Raw genomic sequence first — 13,050 nt, 5'->3', positions numbered from 1 at the left:
TAAAAGCTCAAAGTTTATTTCAAAGAACATGAAAAGAATTTTTAGCCTAAAGATATTTAAAACTATAGTTTATCTCCAAGCTACATGGGAGTTTTTGTACAGATTGCTAGTTTCGGTCATCCATTATTGTATGCTTTTCCCATTCTCCATTATGGGATAATTGAGAATTTTCTTTTTATTGTGGTGAGCAAAGTGGAAAGTATTTCTGATTTTCCATAAAATGAGTCATTTATCTTGTTAGAGGTGCTTATACACTAAACTGAAAATCAGGAAGGCAATTTCTGAATGGAAGTACTTGTGGCCTCCTTGTTAACAGGGCACAACTTTCTGAGTAAGTATGCCTTTCCCTTCTGAACTGAATGATTTGGCAAATCTGTAGCCCACTTTACTCTGGAGGAGAGAGAGGTCCTGCCAAGCTACTGAGCCCGCTCTCTAGGTTTTATCCTTGTTCAGTAGGTTCCTACTGGCAAAGGGTATTGTGGGAACATAGCCTTTTCTCCAATGAAGATAGATTACCGCATTTCTAAGGTTTTTGTCATAGCCAGGTACCAACAAAGTTCCATCTAACAAACAAACAAAAAATTTACTTTTTTTCTTCTTTCAGTTTATGCTATACCTTTTAAGTTGCATTAAGGGTAATAATGTAATCCCTAACTTGCCCTCTCACTTTATATTTAAATCAGTCTACTGCATTATGGTTTTTACTATTTCCACCTTCTAATTTTAGAATTGATAAAGACTTTGGAATTTCTCCACACACTGAAGGATGTCTATTTAACATGAAAAATCATATCCATGCTCTTTATTCTGGATTACTTGCCAAGCATCAAGAATAGTGTTCTTATATTTTGATTTTTACCTTAAGTTGAATAAAGTAATTTTTATATTTCAAAATAGTTTTATCTATTATCTGAGTTACCTTTTTCGGAGTTTAAAAGGTTAAATTTTCAGTGTCATTTGAGGCACGAAGAAAATGAGACACGGGGAAATGTTTTTGTTCAAGTTAGCACTAGTAGCTAATGGTAAAAACCAGAATCTTGTACCTCTCTGCCTGTTGTAGAACTTGGTTGTAAGTAGTGCCTCACCTCCACTATAATTAGAAAAGGAGGTCAGAACACTTAAGGTGGAAAGCCTTTTTTGTTTTGTTTGGGCTGTTGTGGTGAAAGAAATGAACAGAGATAAGTATCAGCAATTTTTTTTTCTCATAAATTAGTAAGCGTTGTAGAATATTGCATACAGTAAGCATTCCAGATTTAGCTACTGAGAAGAGCTCAGTGTCAGTACTGCAAGAAATCCTTCACTTTGAACAATTCATTTAAACTCTTTTTTTTTTCTTCTCATGTAGACCTATTTTGTAAAAAATTATTAGGCCTTACTAGGTAAGCAAACCCTGTTTGTCACTTTGTGTGTGGTAACTTCTCACAGTTTGAAGTCCATCAGCCACTCTGGGTATAGGTAGTAGGGCCAGAGTGTAGTAAAGGCCTGATGCAGGTATTGGACCTTTTAATATAAGGCTACCCTTTCCTCCTCCTCCACTGAACCTTCATTTGTTTTTATTTATTTTTTATTTTTTTTAAAGATTTTATTTATTCATGACAGACACACACACACACACACACACACACACACACACACAGGCAGAGAGGCAGAGGGAGAAAGCAGGCTCCATGCGGGGAGCCCGAAATGGGACTCGATCCCGGGTTTCCAGAATCACACCCTAGGCCAAAGGCAGCGCTAAACCGCTGAGTCCCCCCGGCTGCCCCATTTCAGTTTTTAAATGCTGTATGTAATCTTGAGCCACAATCAGGAGAAAGGGACTGGGAACACACACTAGGTTTAAAGCCTACACTGGTGTCCTGTCCAGATGATATTTTGAACTTCCATTAATTTCATTTTTGATGATGTTTTCTTCCTACTAATGAAGCATAGTACCTAAGCTCCTGCCCTTAGTTTTGAGCATTGATACGGAGTATATGCCAGCAATGCTTTAGATGTTAAATTGCTTACTGTGGAGTGACAGAACTGGACTTAGTAGTTCTGAAATCCATAAGTTTTTATCCAAATCTAAACTAAGACCAGGACCTATGTTTCTTTACCTACCTGAATCTGATTGGTTGGTTGATACTGAAAATAAAACCATAAAAGTTACAGAAACTCTATATCTCATTTCTCCAGTGAAAGGAAATGATATCTTCTGAACAAGTGAAATTTCTCGCTAGGTAACACTGTATCAAAATCTTAGCAGTTTTCTTGGAATGTTTCCTAAATATTGTATGCTAAAATGTTTTTCTTTTTCTTTTTTTTTCTAAAATGTTTTTCTTAAGCAGTGTAATAAACCTGTTTAAGCTTTTGTTATATAATGTTTCTGGATCATTGTTGTCATTACTAATTTTTGTATTTTTCAACAGCACAATGATGCCTGTGAAATGGTATTTTGTCTACGCTCTAAGAAAAAATAATGAATGCTGATTTTGTAGTAGATGTCTGGATAGCCACTTTAATATGAATTTTTAGTTAATACAGTATCCCTATGGGGTATTATTTTTTTTTCTAAACCTAAGTCTTCCTGATTGATTATTTGATTGGACAGTTTAGTTTTGTGATCCTTTTTTCCAGCACTCAGCCAGAAATCTAGATTTTTAAAAATGTACAGTCTTGCTATTTAAAAATATTTGCATGAATTCATCATATGAGTGTGTGTGTTAGACTACGACTCAAGCTGTCTGCTGGCTAGATCCAGGCTGCAGGCCCTAGTTGTAGTTGTCTGATTTAAACACTACTGGAATGATACTTCACTCTCTACGCTACCAGCTACTTATCACCCTGCTCCCTGGAGGTGTTTGTTTTGATAGAGGTGTTGGGGATTGGCAACAGAATACAAGAAAAGCTCTCACATTTCATTTTACATGGAAGAACAAAGATGTTGTGAAGCAGAGAGGGAATATTTTTAATGACCTAAAATCATGTATACTTGTACTAAATCTTTTATTGTCCATCTTTCTTGCTTATCTATGTTTGACAGCTTCTACTTGCAATTGTCTTGGTGATGTCTTGGTGATGTTCTGAGTGGCATTTTCCCTCCAATACTATTGCTCGCCCATTTCCTGACTGTACAGACTTCCTTTTTGTCTGTATACTTGGGGCATCTATTTATGTCAGGATACACAGATGTGTCATCTAAGAGTAGCATAGTATTTTACTGTATATATTCACATAGTACACTGGTGGCATTAGAGTAGCATTTCTGAAACTTTCCTCAGGATATCTTTATACTCTTACAATTGGGGATTCCCAAAAGCTTTTGTTCATATGAGTTGTATCTACTGGTATTTGCCACATTACAATTTAAAACTAAGCCTTCAAAAAGCTTTTGATAAGTCAGAATTTAGTGAGAAGGGTGTCACTGTTTTACAATTTTACAAATCTCTTTAATGTTGGGTTTAATTTTTTAAAAAGGATTCTTAATCTTATGCATTCAAAATTTTGCAGTAACAGTGTAGACACTGAAAAAATAAGGGTGAAAAAGGCAAACAGCTTCTTAGTAGTAATACTATGAAAACAGTTTTGATTTTCCAGACTCCCTGAGGTCCCATACATTAACAGCTGCCATAGAGATTGTTTCTAGATTTTTACCATTACAAACAGTGCTAGTAACTTACTTGTTCATATCCTTGGCACTGTGTGAAGATGTAGTCTAATTTCCTAGAACTGTTGGATCAAAGAGGGCAAAACAATGTTTTGTTTTATTTTTTTAAGATTTTACTTATTCATGAGAGACCCAGAGAGAGAGAGAGGCAGAGACACAGGCAGAAGGAGAAGCAGGCTCCATGCAGGGAGCCTGACATGGGACTTGATCCTGAGACTCCAGGATCACACCTTGGGCTGAAGGCGGTGCTAAACCGCTGAGCCACCCGGGCTGCCCAGAGGCCTATGTTTTGTTTTTTTATTTTTATTTTTTTAAAGATTTTATTTATTTATTAGAGAGAGAGGCAGAGACATAGGCAGAAAGGAGGAGCAGGCTCCATGCAGGGAACCTGATGTGGGACTCGATCCCGTGACTCAGGATCACGCCCTGGGCCAAAGGCAGATGCTCAACCACTGAGCCACCCAGGCGTCCCTGAGGCCTATGTTTTAAAAGCTTGATAGATAAAGATAAAATGACCCTCCTCAAAAGTTGTGGTGATTGTAGTCTTGTTATTAGTAAACAAAAGCCTCTTTATTTTTTGAAAAATACCTGTGCAAATATGGACTGGTAGGCCTATCAATCAGAACTTCTGTGGAACAGACTTACATGCACTTGTGCAGGAATACTTTTTAGTTCATCTGAAGATGGTTGATTTTGCTAGTGGTCTGATTGAATAGATTCTGCAGTGACCAAGTGAATTACATGTATTGATCATTCCCTTTAGTTTGATCAGTGTCTTGATATTTCTTTGTGTCTCTTATTTCCTATCCAAGTGTTTAGGTTGAAAGTGGGAAGGCCTTTCTCAAGTGTTGATATTGGGGTTTACTGTGTAGGCTTGTCTCTTTGGTCTGTGTGATAGAGTGTCTTTGTCAGTTGGTGAAGAGGAGGTGTCATGGAGAGGGTGAGAGTGAATTGTTCCTGGGGGATGTTTTATTGGAGAGGATGGGTATGTTTCTTAAATAAGTTTGGGTGGGGGCTGTTGTGTACCTGTACTTCAGGTATTAAGATAAACTGCAGGTATTAAGATAAACTGAACCTGTCCCATATCTAAAGCATGTGTTCTCCTTAATGAGAACCATCTCTACCTCCCATGATGTTGGGTAAGGTCTGCTACTAAGGATCATCTTCCTCATATCTCCCCTGTTGTCTTTGTTACCATGATAAATGCCTCTCACCTACAGTTGAACTCTACATCCCCAGATACCCATATATTACTAGAATGGAATTGTTGTTCCTAGTACTGTAGCTATAGCAACTGATACAAGTAAACTTGTTGGGAGAAAGGATTGTGTTAATGCATGATAAAACTTGACTGGGTAATGTCTTAAACCAAAGCCATGGGATATGGCTGCGATGTGTTTCAGCAGAGATACTTCACTTTAACATCTTGAATGGTCCAGTAAAGAAAAAGTTGCCAATACCAGAAGCATTCAGTTCTATACTTCTTCTCTTTTAGCTAGGGCTTTGGGAGGGATCACTTCAAGCTTTCAGTTTATGACTTTTTCCTTTCTAATTACCCTGACCCTGTAACTTTATGGACAGTTTTGAAGCAAATGCAAATTTTCATTTTGTTTTAGTAACAGCCAAGTCAAGTGTGTTTTTTCTTTCCTTTTTTTCTTTTTCTTTTCTTTTCTTTTTTTTTAAGTGCCCAACACCCAGTGTGGAGCCCAACCTGGGGCTAGAACTCATGACCCTGAAATTAAGACCTGAGCTGAGATCAAGTCAGATGCTTAACGGACTGAGCCACCTAGATGCCTTGTCCTTTTTCCTTTTTTTAATTATAATTGACAGTGTTACAGCTGTGTTTCTTGGAAGCACAATTTGAAATGATAACTCCACCGCTCTGTGCCATATGTTTAACCCCTACTCTTAAACTTTTTTTAAAAAACTTTTGAAGTGTAATGGGTCAAAAAGTTACACAAATGGTAATTATTCATCTTGGTGAATTTTCACAAAATAACCAACACTCTAGAACCCTGCTTCATGTCCCTTCACAGTCACTATCTCTCCCTGCCTACTAGCACCATAGATTAGTTTTTGCTACTTTTTGACTTTATGTAAGTAGAATTATATGGTATATATTTTTCTCTGAGGTTTCTTTCATTCATGTTTGTAAGATTCGTATATGTTGCATTCACATATTTGGTTCATTAACATTTCTATGTGGTATTTGCCTCTATGAATACTTAACACCTTTTTTTTTTTTTTTAAAGATTTTATTTATTTATTCATGAGAGACACGGGGGTAGGGGGGAGAGAGAGAGAGAGAGAGGCAGAGATACAGGCAGAGGGAGAAGCAGGTTCCATGCAGGGAGCCCGATGTGAGTCTGGATCCAGGGACTCCACGATCATGCCCTGGGCTGAAGGCAGGCGCTTAACCGCTGAGCTACCCAGGGATCCCCTATTTACACCTTTTTAAACAGGGTTTACATGCAGTATAATTCACCCATTCAAAGCATATAGTTCTTTTTTTTTTTTTTTAAGCATATTCACAGGATCTTGCAACTCACCACATTTTTTTTTTTTTTAATTTTTAAAGTAATCTCTACATCCAACGTGGGGCTTGAACTTAACAACCCGAAGGTCAAGAGTTGCATGGTCTACTGCCTGAGCTAGCCAGGCACCCCACCACAATCTAATTTTAGAATATTTTGTTCTCTCTGAAAGGAATCATGTACCTGTTAACAATTACTACCCCATTCACTGCCCTTCCTCCCTAAACCACCACTAATCTACACATCTTTCTCTAATTTGCACACTGTACATTTCATATAAAGTCAGTCATATATAGACTTCTTGTGACTGACTTCTTTCACATGAAATGTTTTCAAGGTTCACCCATGTTATAGCATGTATTTTTCTCTGTGTAGTTGAATAGTATTTTATTCATTAGGTTTTGGACATTTGGATTATTTGTATTTTTTTGCTATTATGAAATAGGCTGCTAAGGACATGTACGTACATATGTCTCCCATCCAAGTACTAACCAGGCCCGACCCTGCTTAGCTTCCGAGATCAGATGAGATCGGGCGCGTTCAGGGTGGTATGGCCGTAGACTCTGTACGTACATATGTTTGAATGAACATGTTTTCATTTCTCTTGGGTATAAACCTAGGTTTGGAATTGCTAGAATTACTAGCAATTGAGTAACTGCCAAACTTTTACAAAGTGAATGCCTTTTTACCTACAAGCAAAATGTATGAGGATTCCAGTTTCTCCATGTGGTTACCAACACTGTAATTGGCAACACTGTCTTTGATTATAGGCATCTCAGTAGGTGTATTAAATGGTATCTTATGTGGGTTTTTTTTTTTTTTAAGATTTTATTTATTCATGAGAGAGAGACAGAGACACAGGCAGAGGGAGAAGTAGGCTCCACTCAGGGAGCCTGATGTAGGACTCGATCTTGGGACTCCAGGGTCACAACCTGAGCCGAAGGCAAAACGCTCAACCACTAAGCCACCTGGGTGCGTGCCCCTTATTTGTGGTTTTGATTTGCATTTCCTTAAGGGCTAATGATGTTGAACATCTTTTCATATGTTTGTTGTCCATTTGTATATCTTCTTTGGAGAAATACCTATTCAGATCTATTGCTCGTTTTTATTTTATTTTTATTTTTATTTATTTTATTTTTTAAAGTTATTTATTTATTTATTTATTTATTCATGATTGGGGGGGGGGCAGAGACACAAGCAGAGGGAGAAGTAGGCTCCATGCCGGAGCCCGACGCGGGACTCGATCCCGGGACTCCAGGATCATGCCCTGGGCCAAAGGCAGGCGCTAAACTGCTGAGCCACCCAGGGATCCCCACCCATTTTTTTTTTTTTTAATTTATCTACGATAGTCATACAGAGAGAGAGAGAGAGAGAGAGGCAGAGACACAGGCAGAGGGAGAAGCAGGCTCCATGCACCGGGAGCCCAACGTGGGATTCGATCCCGGGTCTCCAGGATCGCGCCCCGGGCCAAAGGCAGGCGCCAAACCGCTGCGCCACCCAGGGATCCCCCCCCCAACCCATTTTTAAATACAGATTCCTGTATATAAATTCCTTATCAGATAAATGATTTATAAATATTTTCTTCCATTTTCATGGATTGTCTTTTTACATTCTTTTTAAAGATTTTATTTATTTATTCATGAGAGACATACACAGAGAGAGAGAGGCATAGACACAGGCACAGAAGCAGGTCACACGCAGGGAGCTTGATGCAGGACTCAGTCCCAGGACTCCAGGATTATGCCCCGGGCTGAAGGCAGATGCTAAACTGCTAAGGCACCCAGGGATCCCCCTCTTTTTTTTTTTAAGATTTTATTTATTCTTTTAAAAAATATTTCATTTATTCAGGAGAGAGAGGAGAGACGTGGGCAGAAAGAGAAGCAGGCTGCATGTAGGGAGCCTGATGTGGGACTCGATCCTGGGACTCCAGGATCACACCCTTTAGTTATAGGACATTAGACCTCTTACATCTTCTGAATGTTACAAAGTAATTCAGTTTCATTCTATTATGTAGTTTTCTAGAAATCGATGGTTTTTTAGGATATATATTTCAAAGTAGATTTTTTTGGAATGTATTTTCTCCTAGAAACCACATTTTGAGTATAATTATATGCCACAAAAAGTAAATTTGATCCATAATGTTCCTGACATACTCTCATTTCATTGAGAAATGATAGTTTGTGATTTTTGTTCTTATATTTACAAGAAACAATGGAAGAATATTTATTTTTTAAGATTTTATTATTTATTTATTTGTTTGTTTGTTTATTTATTTATTTATTATTTGTTCTTAGAGACACAGGCAGAGGGAGAAGCAGGCTCCATGTAGGGAGCCTGACGTGGGACTCGATCCCGGGTCTCCAGGATCACACCCTGGGCTGCAGGCGGTGCTAAATTGCTGCACCACCAGGGTTGCCCCTGGAAGAATATTTATAAAGATAGTTGGAGACTTTTAGTACTTTTGAGAGACTCTCAACATCAAGTTCATTTGCTTGCTGCTTTTTCTTGTTATGAATGCATCACTAAACAACTCTTAATAATTACCAAAATAAAAAATCTGGTAATTGCACATAAAGAAAATTGAAGTACTAGAAATTTATTTTAATTAATAATATGACAAAAGTAGGGAGAAGAGGAGGAAGATTAAAACAGATTTCCTCTAGAATCTGAGAATACTTGTCTGAACCTCAGTGAGCCAGAAATCGAAATAAATAAGAGAACCTAAAGAAATAGGGTGTTGGGTACAGGTGGGAAAAATATGGAGACTGTTTAGTTATTTTCAGTACAGAAAGAATAAGAAATACATTTGGAGTTAACTTCACCTGTACTGGACACAGTAGGAAGATTCGAGTGAAGCAGGAGGCTGTTTGTGTGTACAGGGTGTTCGCAAATTAACTCATCACATCTTGGTAAATGCTGGTATTTTACCGTATTCAGTATCACTTAGCACTGTTCTGAGCACAGACAAGTGAACAGTCAGTAAATCACTAAATGGGGCAGTATCATAAGATTAGTAGATGAATTTTAACATAGAAGCAAACTAATTAAACCTGGAAATGTTAAAAAGGACCCTTTTCTCAGCTGCCTAGCCACTATTTGGAATTGGAAGTAATGGTTAAACGTAATAGGAGAAGAAATGAAAATTTCAGATGGACTGCTGCTTAAGCATTTTGGGCCAGAATTTGCCTTTAGATAGTATATAGGGGATAAACTGGAACTTACGGAGGGGAGAGGCATATAGGTGGTCTTAAAATTTGCTCTTTGTTATAAAGTAATAGTTAATTTTGTAGTATGATGAGCCTTATATGGCCAGGGAAAAAATGAAAATTAGTTTACTATAAGAAAAATTGATCATTTGAAGATGAAATATGATAATTCTGAAGTAAGACTTTCTGAGGTGAAGTGTAATGTGGGGATGTACTGGGGCAATGGATTAGATCTAAGTCATAATGTATGTCAGAGATTGAAACCCAGATCATTGGGCTTCATGCTGTGCTGTTTCAATACTTTATGCTGCTCATAAGTTGTTAGGTTTCTATTCCTATCCAGCCCTTTACTCTATTCCTATCTAGCCCTTTACTCTTCAGATAATTGTGTCCTTCTTGTTAAAAGTAAATATGCATAAAATAAACATTTCTTGGGTTACAAGTTTTATTATATTTAAACTTGTTTTTAAAATATTTCCTTAACTGAAGTTACATGTGTATCAAGTGTTCAGGAAAGGAAGTGTGTGTGTATGTGATGGAACGTAATTGTGCTGCTTTGCAATGACATAATGGAATGTTTTGTTTTTCTGTTTCCTAGGTTCTCTACTTTTAGAGTCCAAAATAAATCCTAACACTGCATATCAGAAACAACAGGTAAAATTTTGAAAATGTTGTGTTTTACCTTGTATACTATCCTCTCAATTTGGTGATTAAATGAAAATTTACCATCAATCCCTTACAGTGAAAAGTTCAAAACAGGTTACAACATACTTTCCTACCCTAATTCTAAAATATGCTTTCAGCCAATCTCTATAGTGTATAAAGCAATCATTTTAAATTTTAAAAAATCACTCCAAGTTTTGTTCCACATATTCTTACAACAAAGACTTAATTCTCAAAAGTTAAAACTAAATACAGTTTTGTTTCTACCTAGAGGAAAAAAAAAATGACCAGCTGATAAAATAATCAGCTATTAACACAACAGAATGGTAGAAATTACTTCTTTTGCTATTGTAGATGCTTGTGTAGAAGGGGCATTTCTGTCCCTATACAGCAGCCTGGTGTAGGAAAATCTGATTTCTTACCTGGCCTGAATAGGACCTTATAATAACACGATAATAATGATGCAGTTTGTTAAGGCAACATTCAGGTTTGGTACACTCTTTCTTTGTACCCTTCGGGTGAATAAGCGATACCTGAGAGTAAATCTTTATCTACCTGCTAGACCTACTAGCACTATCATCAGAAGGTATATTTATTCAGAACACATACACACACAGTTACTGAGTGCTGTACAAGGTCAGTGAAGACAATATCAGATCCCTCAGTGCCCTGAAGGTACAGATATAAAGTAATTTAGAATCAAGAATGCTACCAACACATTCATATGTATATATTACTTTATAAGTATATTACTCTATAAATAAAATTATAACTTCATCATTGACCATTAAACTATTACTAGAAGTTAGTGTCTACTTTATTTTGTACATTAGACGATCCCTAAAGATTGTGACTTGCTTGAGGTCACACAGTGTATAGGAAAGCTGATAAGAACTTCTAAATCTATTTAATGGTGATTATTTGTCCAAAAAACATTTGGTACAATATGAAATATTTTGATAGTCTAATGGTCTGCTAATACTTTGTTGCATTTAGTGTTCTTAAAAAAACTGTTAGGTTTGATTGGAGTGGCTGGAGACTAGAGTATTTGCCTTTGATATTCTATATGTGAATATATACATTTGTGTTTTGAGGTTTAAGTCAGTGGAAGAGTAAAGACAGAAGAAAAAGAAGATCATCTGTTTTAAAATCCCTGTCTTAAGCTGTAGGTTGTTGGATGATAAATAAGATGATTTGGTGAAAATTAGACTTTTCCAAGGAAACAGAACAGCAATTTCTAAAAATTTTCAAACTTCTAAGTTTGTCAAATGGGCAATTAAGAACATAGGTCTAGTTGTGCCCCATTTTAAGCCTGCAGATGATTCTGAATTTACATTGCACTAAAGTGATTGCTTACAGTTGTATTAAATCTGTCTTGTTACTAATATGATACTGGTTTCAGGCTTGTTTCCGTGGGTCTTTATCACCATTTCTCATAACTATAGGATACCAATTTTAAAGATGAAGACCCTGACTTAGGGAGTCTACACAGCGGACTAATTTGCGGTGTGTTGATCTTACAATGTTAATGTAAATTATTTTGAGTTTGAACAGCTACTTAACTCACTGTGGAACAGATGTCTGCCTGGTTTCTATGATCTCTAGAAATTCAAGAAAATAGTAAAGTGTCTTTGAGGTCTTTTTAAAAATCCTGAGTGAAAGTTGTAGATTCATTTTATTAGTAATGCTGTGCAGCCAAATCAAATTATCATTTATTTACTTCTGGCTGCCATCTCTTTAGTTCAGAGAGAGACTACTGGTCCTTGTGATTGACAGTTACAGAATTGACTGAAAAGAATTAATATACAGTTTAGCAGACAAAACCGGGACTGTTTGTGTATAATAAGATTTATCTCTGATAGTGAAAAGTATTAGAAACTGCCTCCAAGTAAACATATCTTTTAAGGTACCTTAAAGATGGTCTAGTCCTGTTTCCTTCTTCATATAGGAACATTTATCATCCCTGTAAATGCTCACCTAGCTTTTGCTTGGCTCCATTCAGTTATTTACTAGATTGAATTATTTTTTCTGTATATTGTACTCATGTCTTTCTCTCACTTCTCCTAATTCTTCTCTTTGGACCAGCCTGAAAAACTGCTACATGATAGCTGTTATGTTAGGCTCCTTTAAAAAAAGAATTATTTATTAGAGAAGGAGTGGGTGCTCATGAGCCAGGAGGGCCAAAGGAAGAGGAATAAGAATCTCTGGCAGACTCTGCACTGAGCCCAGAGCCTGATGAGAGAGGGGCTCAATCTCACCACCCTGAGACCATGTCCTGAGCCAAAACCAAGAGTCAGACACCTAACTGACTGAGCCACCCAGGTGCCCCAGCCTTCTTTTTAAGTGTAACTCTCCCTAGTACCATTCAGTATTTCATATATAAGAAGATTCACAAAGCTCTTACAGTGAGAGGGCTCTTTTTTGAAATGGTTAATGGCTCTGTAATAGTGTATATTTGCTGTAGTGCAGTAAATAGTGCTTATTTACTGTAGTACAGTAAATAGTGTTTATTTACTATAAGTTTGAAAGGATATCTTCGACTATAAATATTTTTACTATATTATATATATTGTAGAATACAGACTTTTATTATACTATGTAGATTATACAATTATACTATTGAGGAATACAGACTATACTATAGGGAATATAAAATGGTGTCAATATTTTAAGTGTAGTGTCTTGCAGAGATGACATCTTAACAAAAACCTGAATTGTTCATTAAACTTACTGTCATTAAACAAAAGTCTGCCTGAATAGGAGTGAAGGGGCTGTGGGTTGTAGGAGCATCTTCTTGAACCACAGCACTTTGGTGAAAGTTTAAAACAAAAATCTATCCAGATAAAATTTCCCATATTACAAATTTAGCCGATAATTTCATGGGCCTCGTGTGTCTCTGGTCAAGATCATCCAATGCTGACAATAGAGATGAGAGAAAGGGTTATTAATTATATTCTCTTGACATCCCCTAGGTATTAAATGCTACTTTCTCTGGGCAATT

The 13,050-nt window shown here is 36.8% G+C and overlaps 1 protein-coding gene across 2 annotated transcripts in view; it reads left to right on the top strand.

Annotated features, from left to right (window-relative positions):
• The window catches only part of PPP4R3A (protein phosphatase 4 regulatory subunit 3A), a 38,691-nt gene that overhangs the window by 2,401 nt on the left and 23,240 nt on the right, over window positions 1-13,050 (top strand). For both annotated transcript variants that reach the window (XM_025442434.3, XM_025442433.3), the window contains exon 2: window positions 9,985-10,040. In XM_025442434.3, the coding sequence (XP_025298219.1) occupies window positions 9,985-10,040 (56 nt within the window). The remainder of the gene's footprint in view (window positions 1-9,984; window positions 10,041-13,050) is intronic.

The sequence above is a fragment of the Canis lupus genome, chromosome 8 (genome assembly GCF_003254725.2).
Source record: "Canis lupus dingo isolate Sandy chromosome 8, ASM325472v2, whole genome shotgun sequence".
Lineage (NCBI taxonomy): Eukaryota > Metazoa > Chordata > Mammalia > Carnivora > Canidae > Canis > Canis lupus.
The sequence above is the reverse complement of the archived record's forward strand: the minus strand, read 5'-3'. Positions and strand labels throughout refer to the sequence as shown.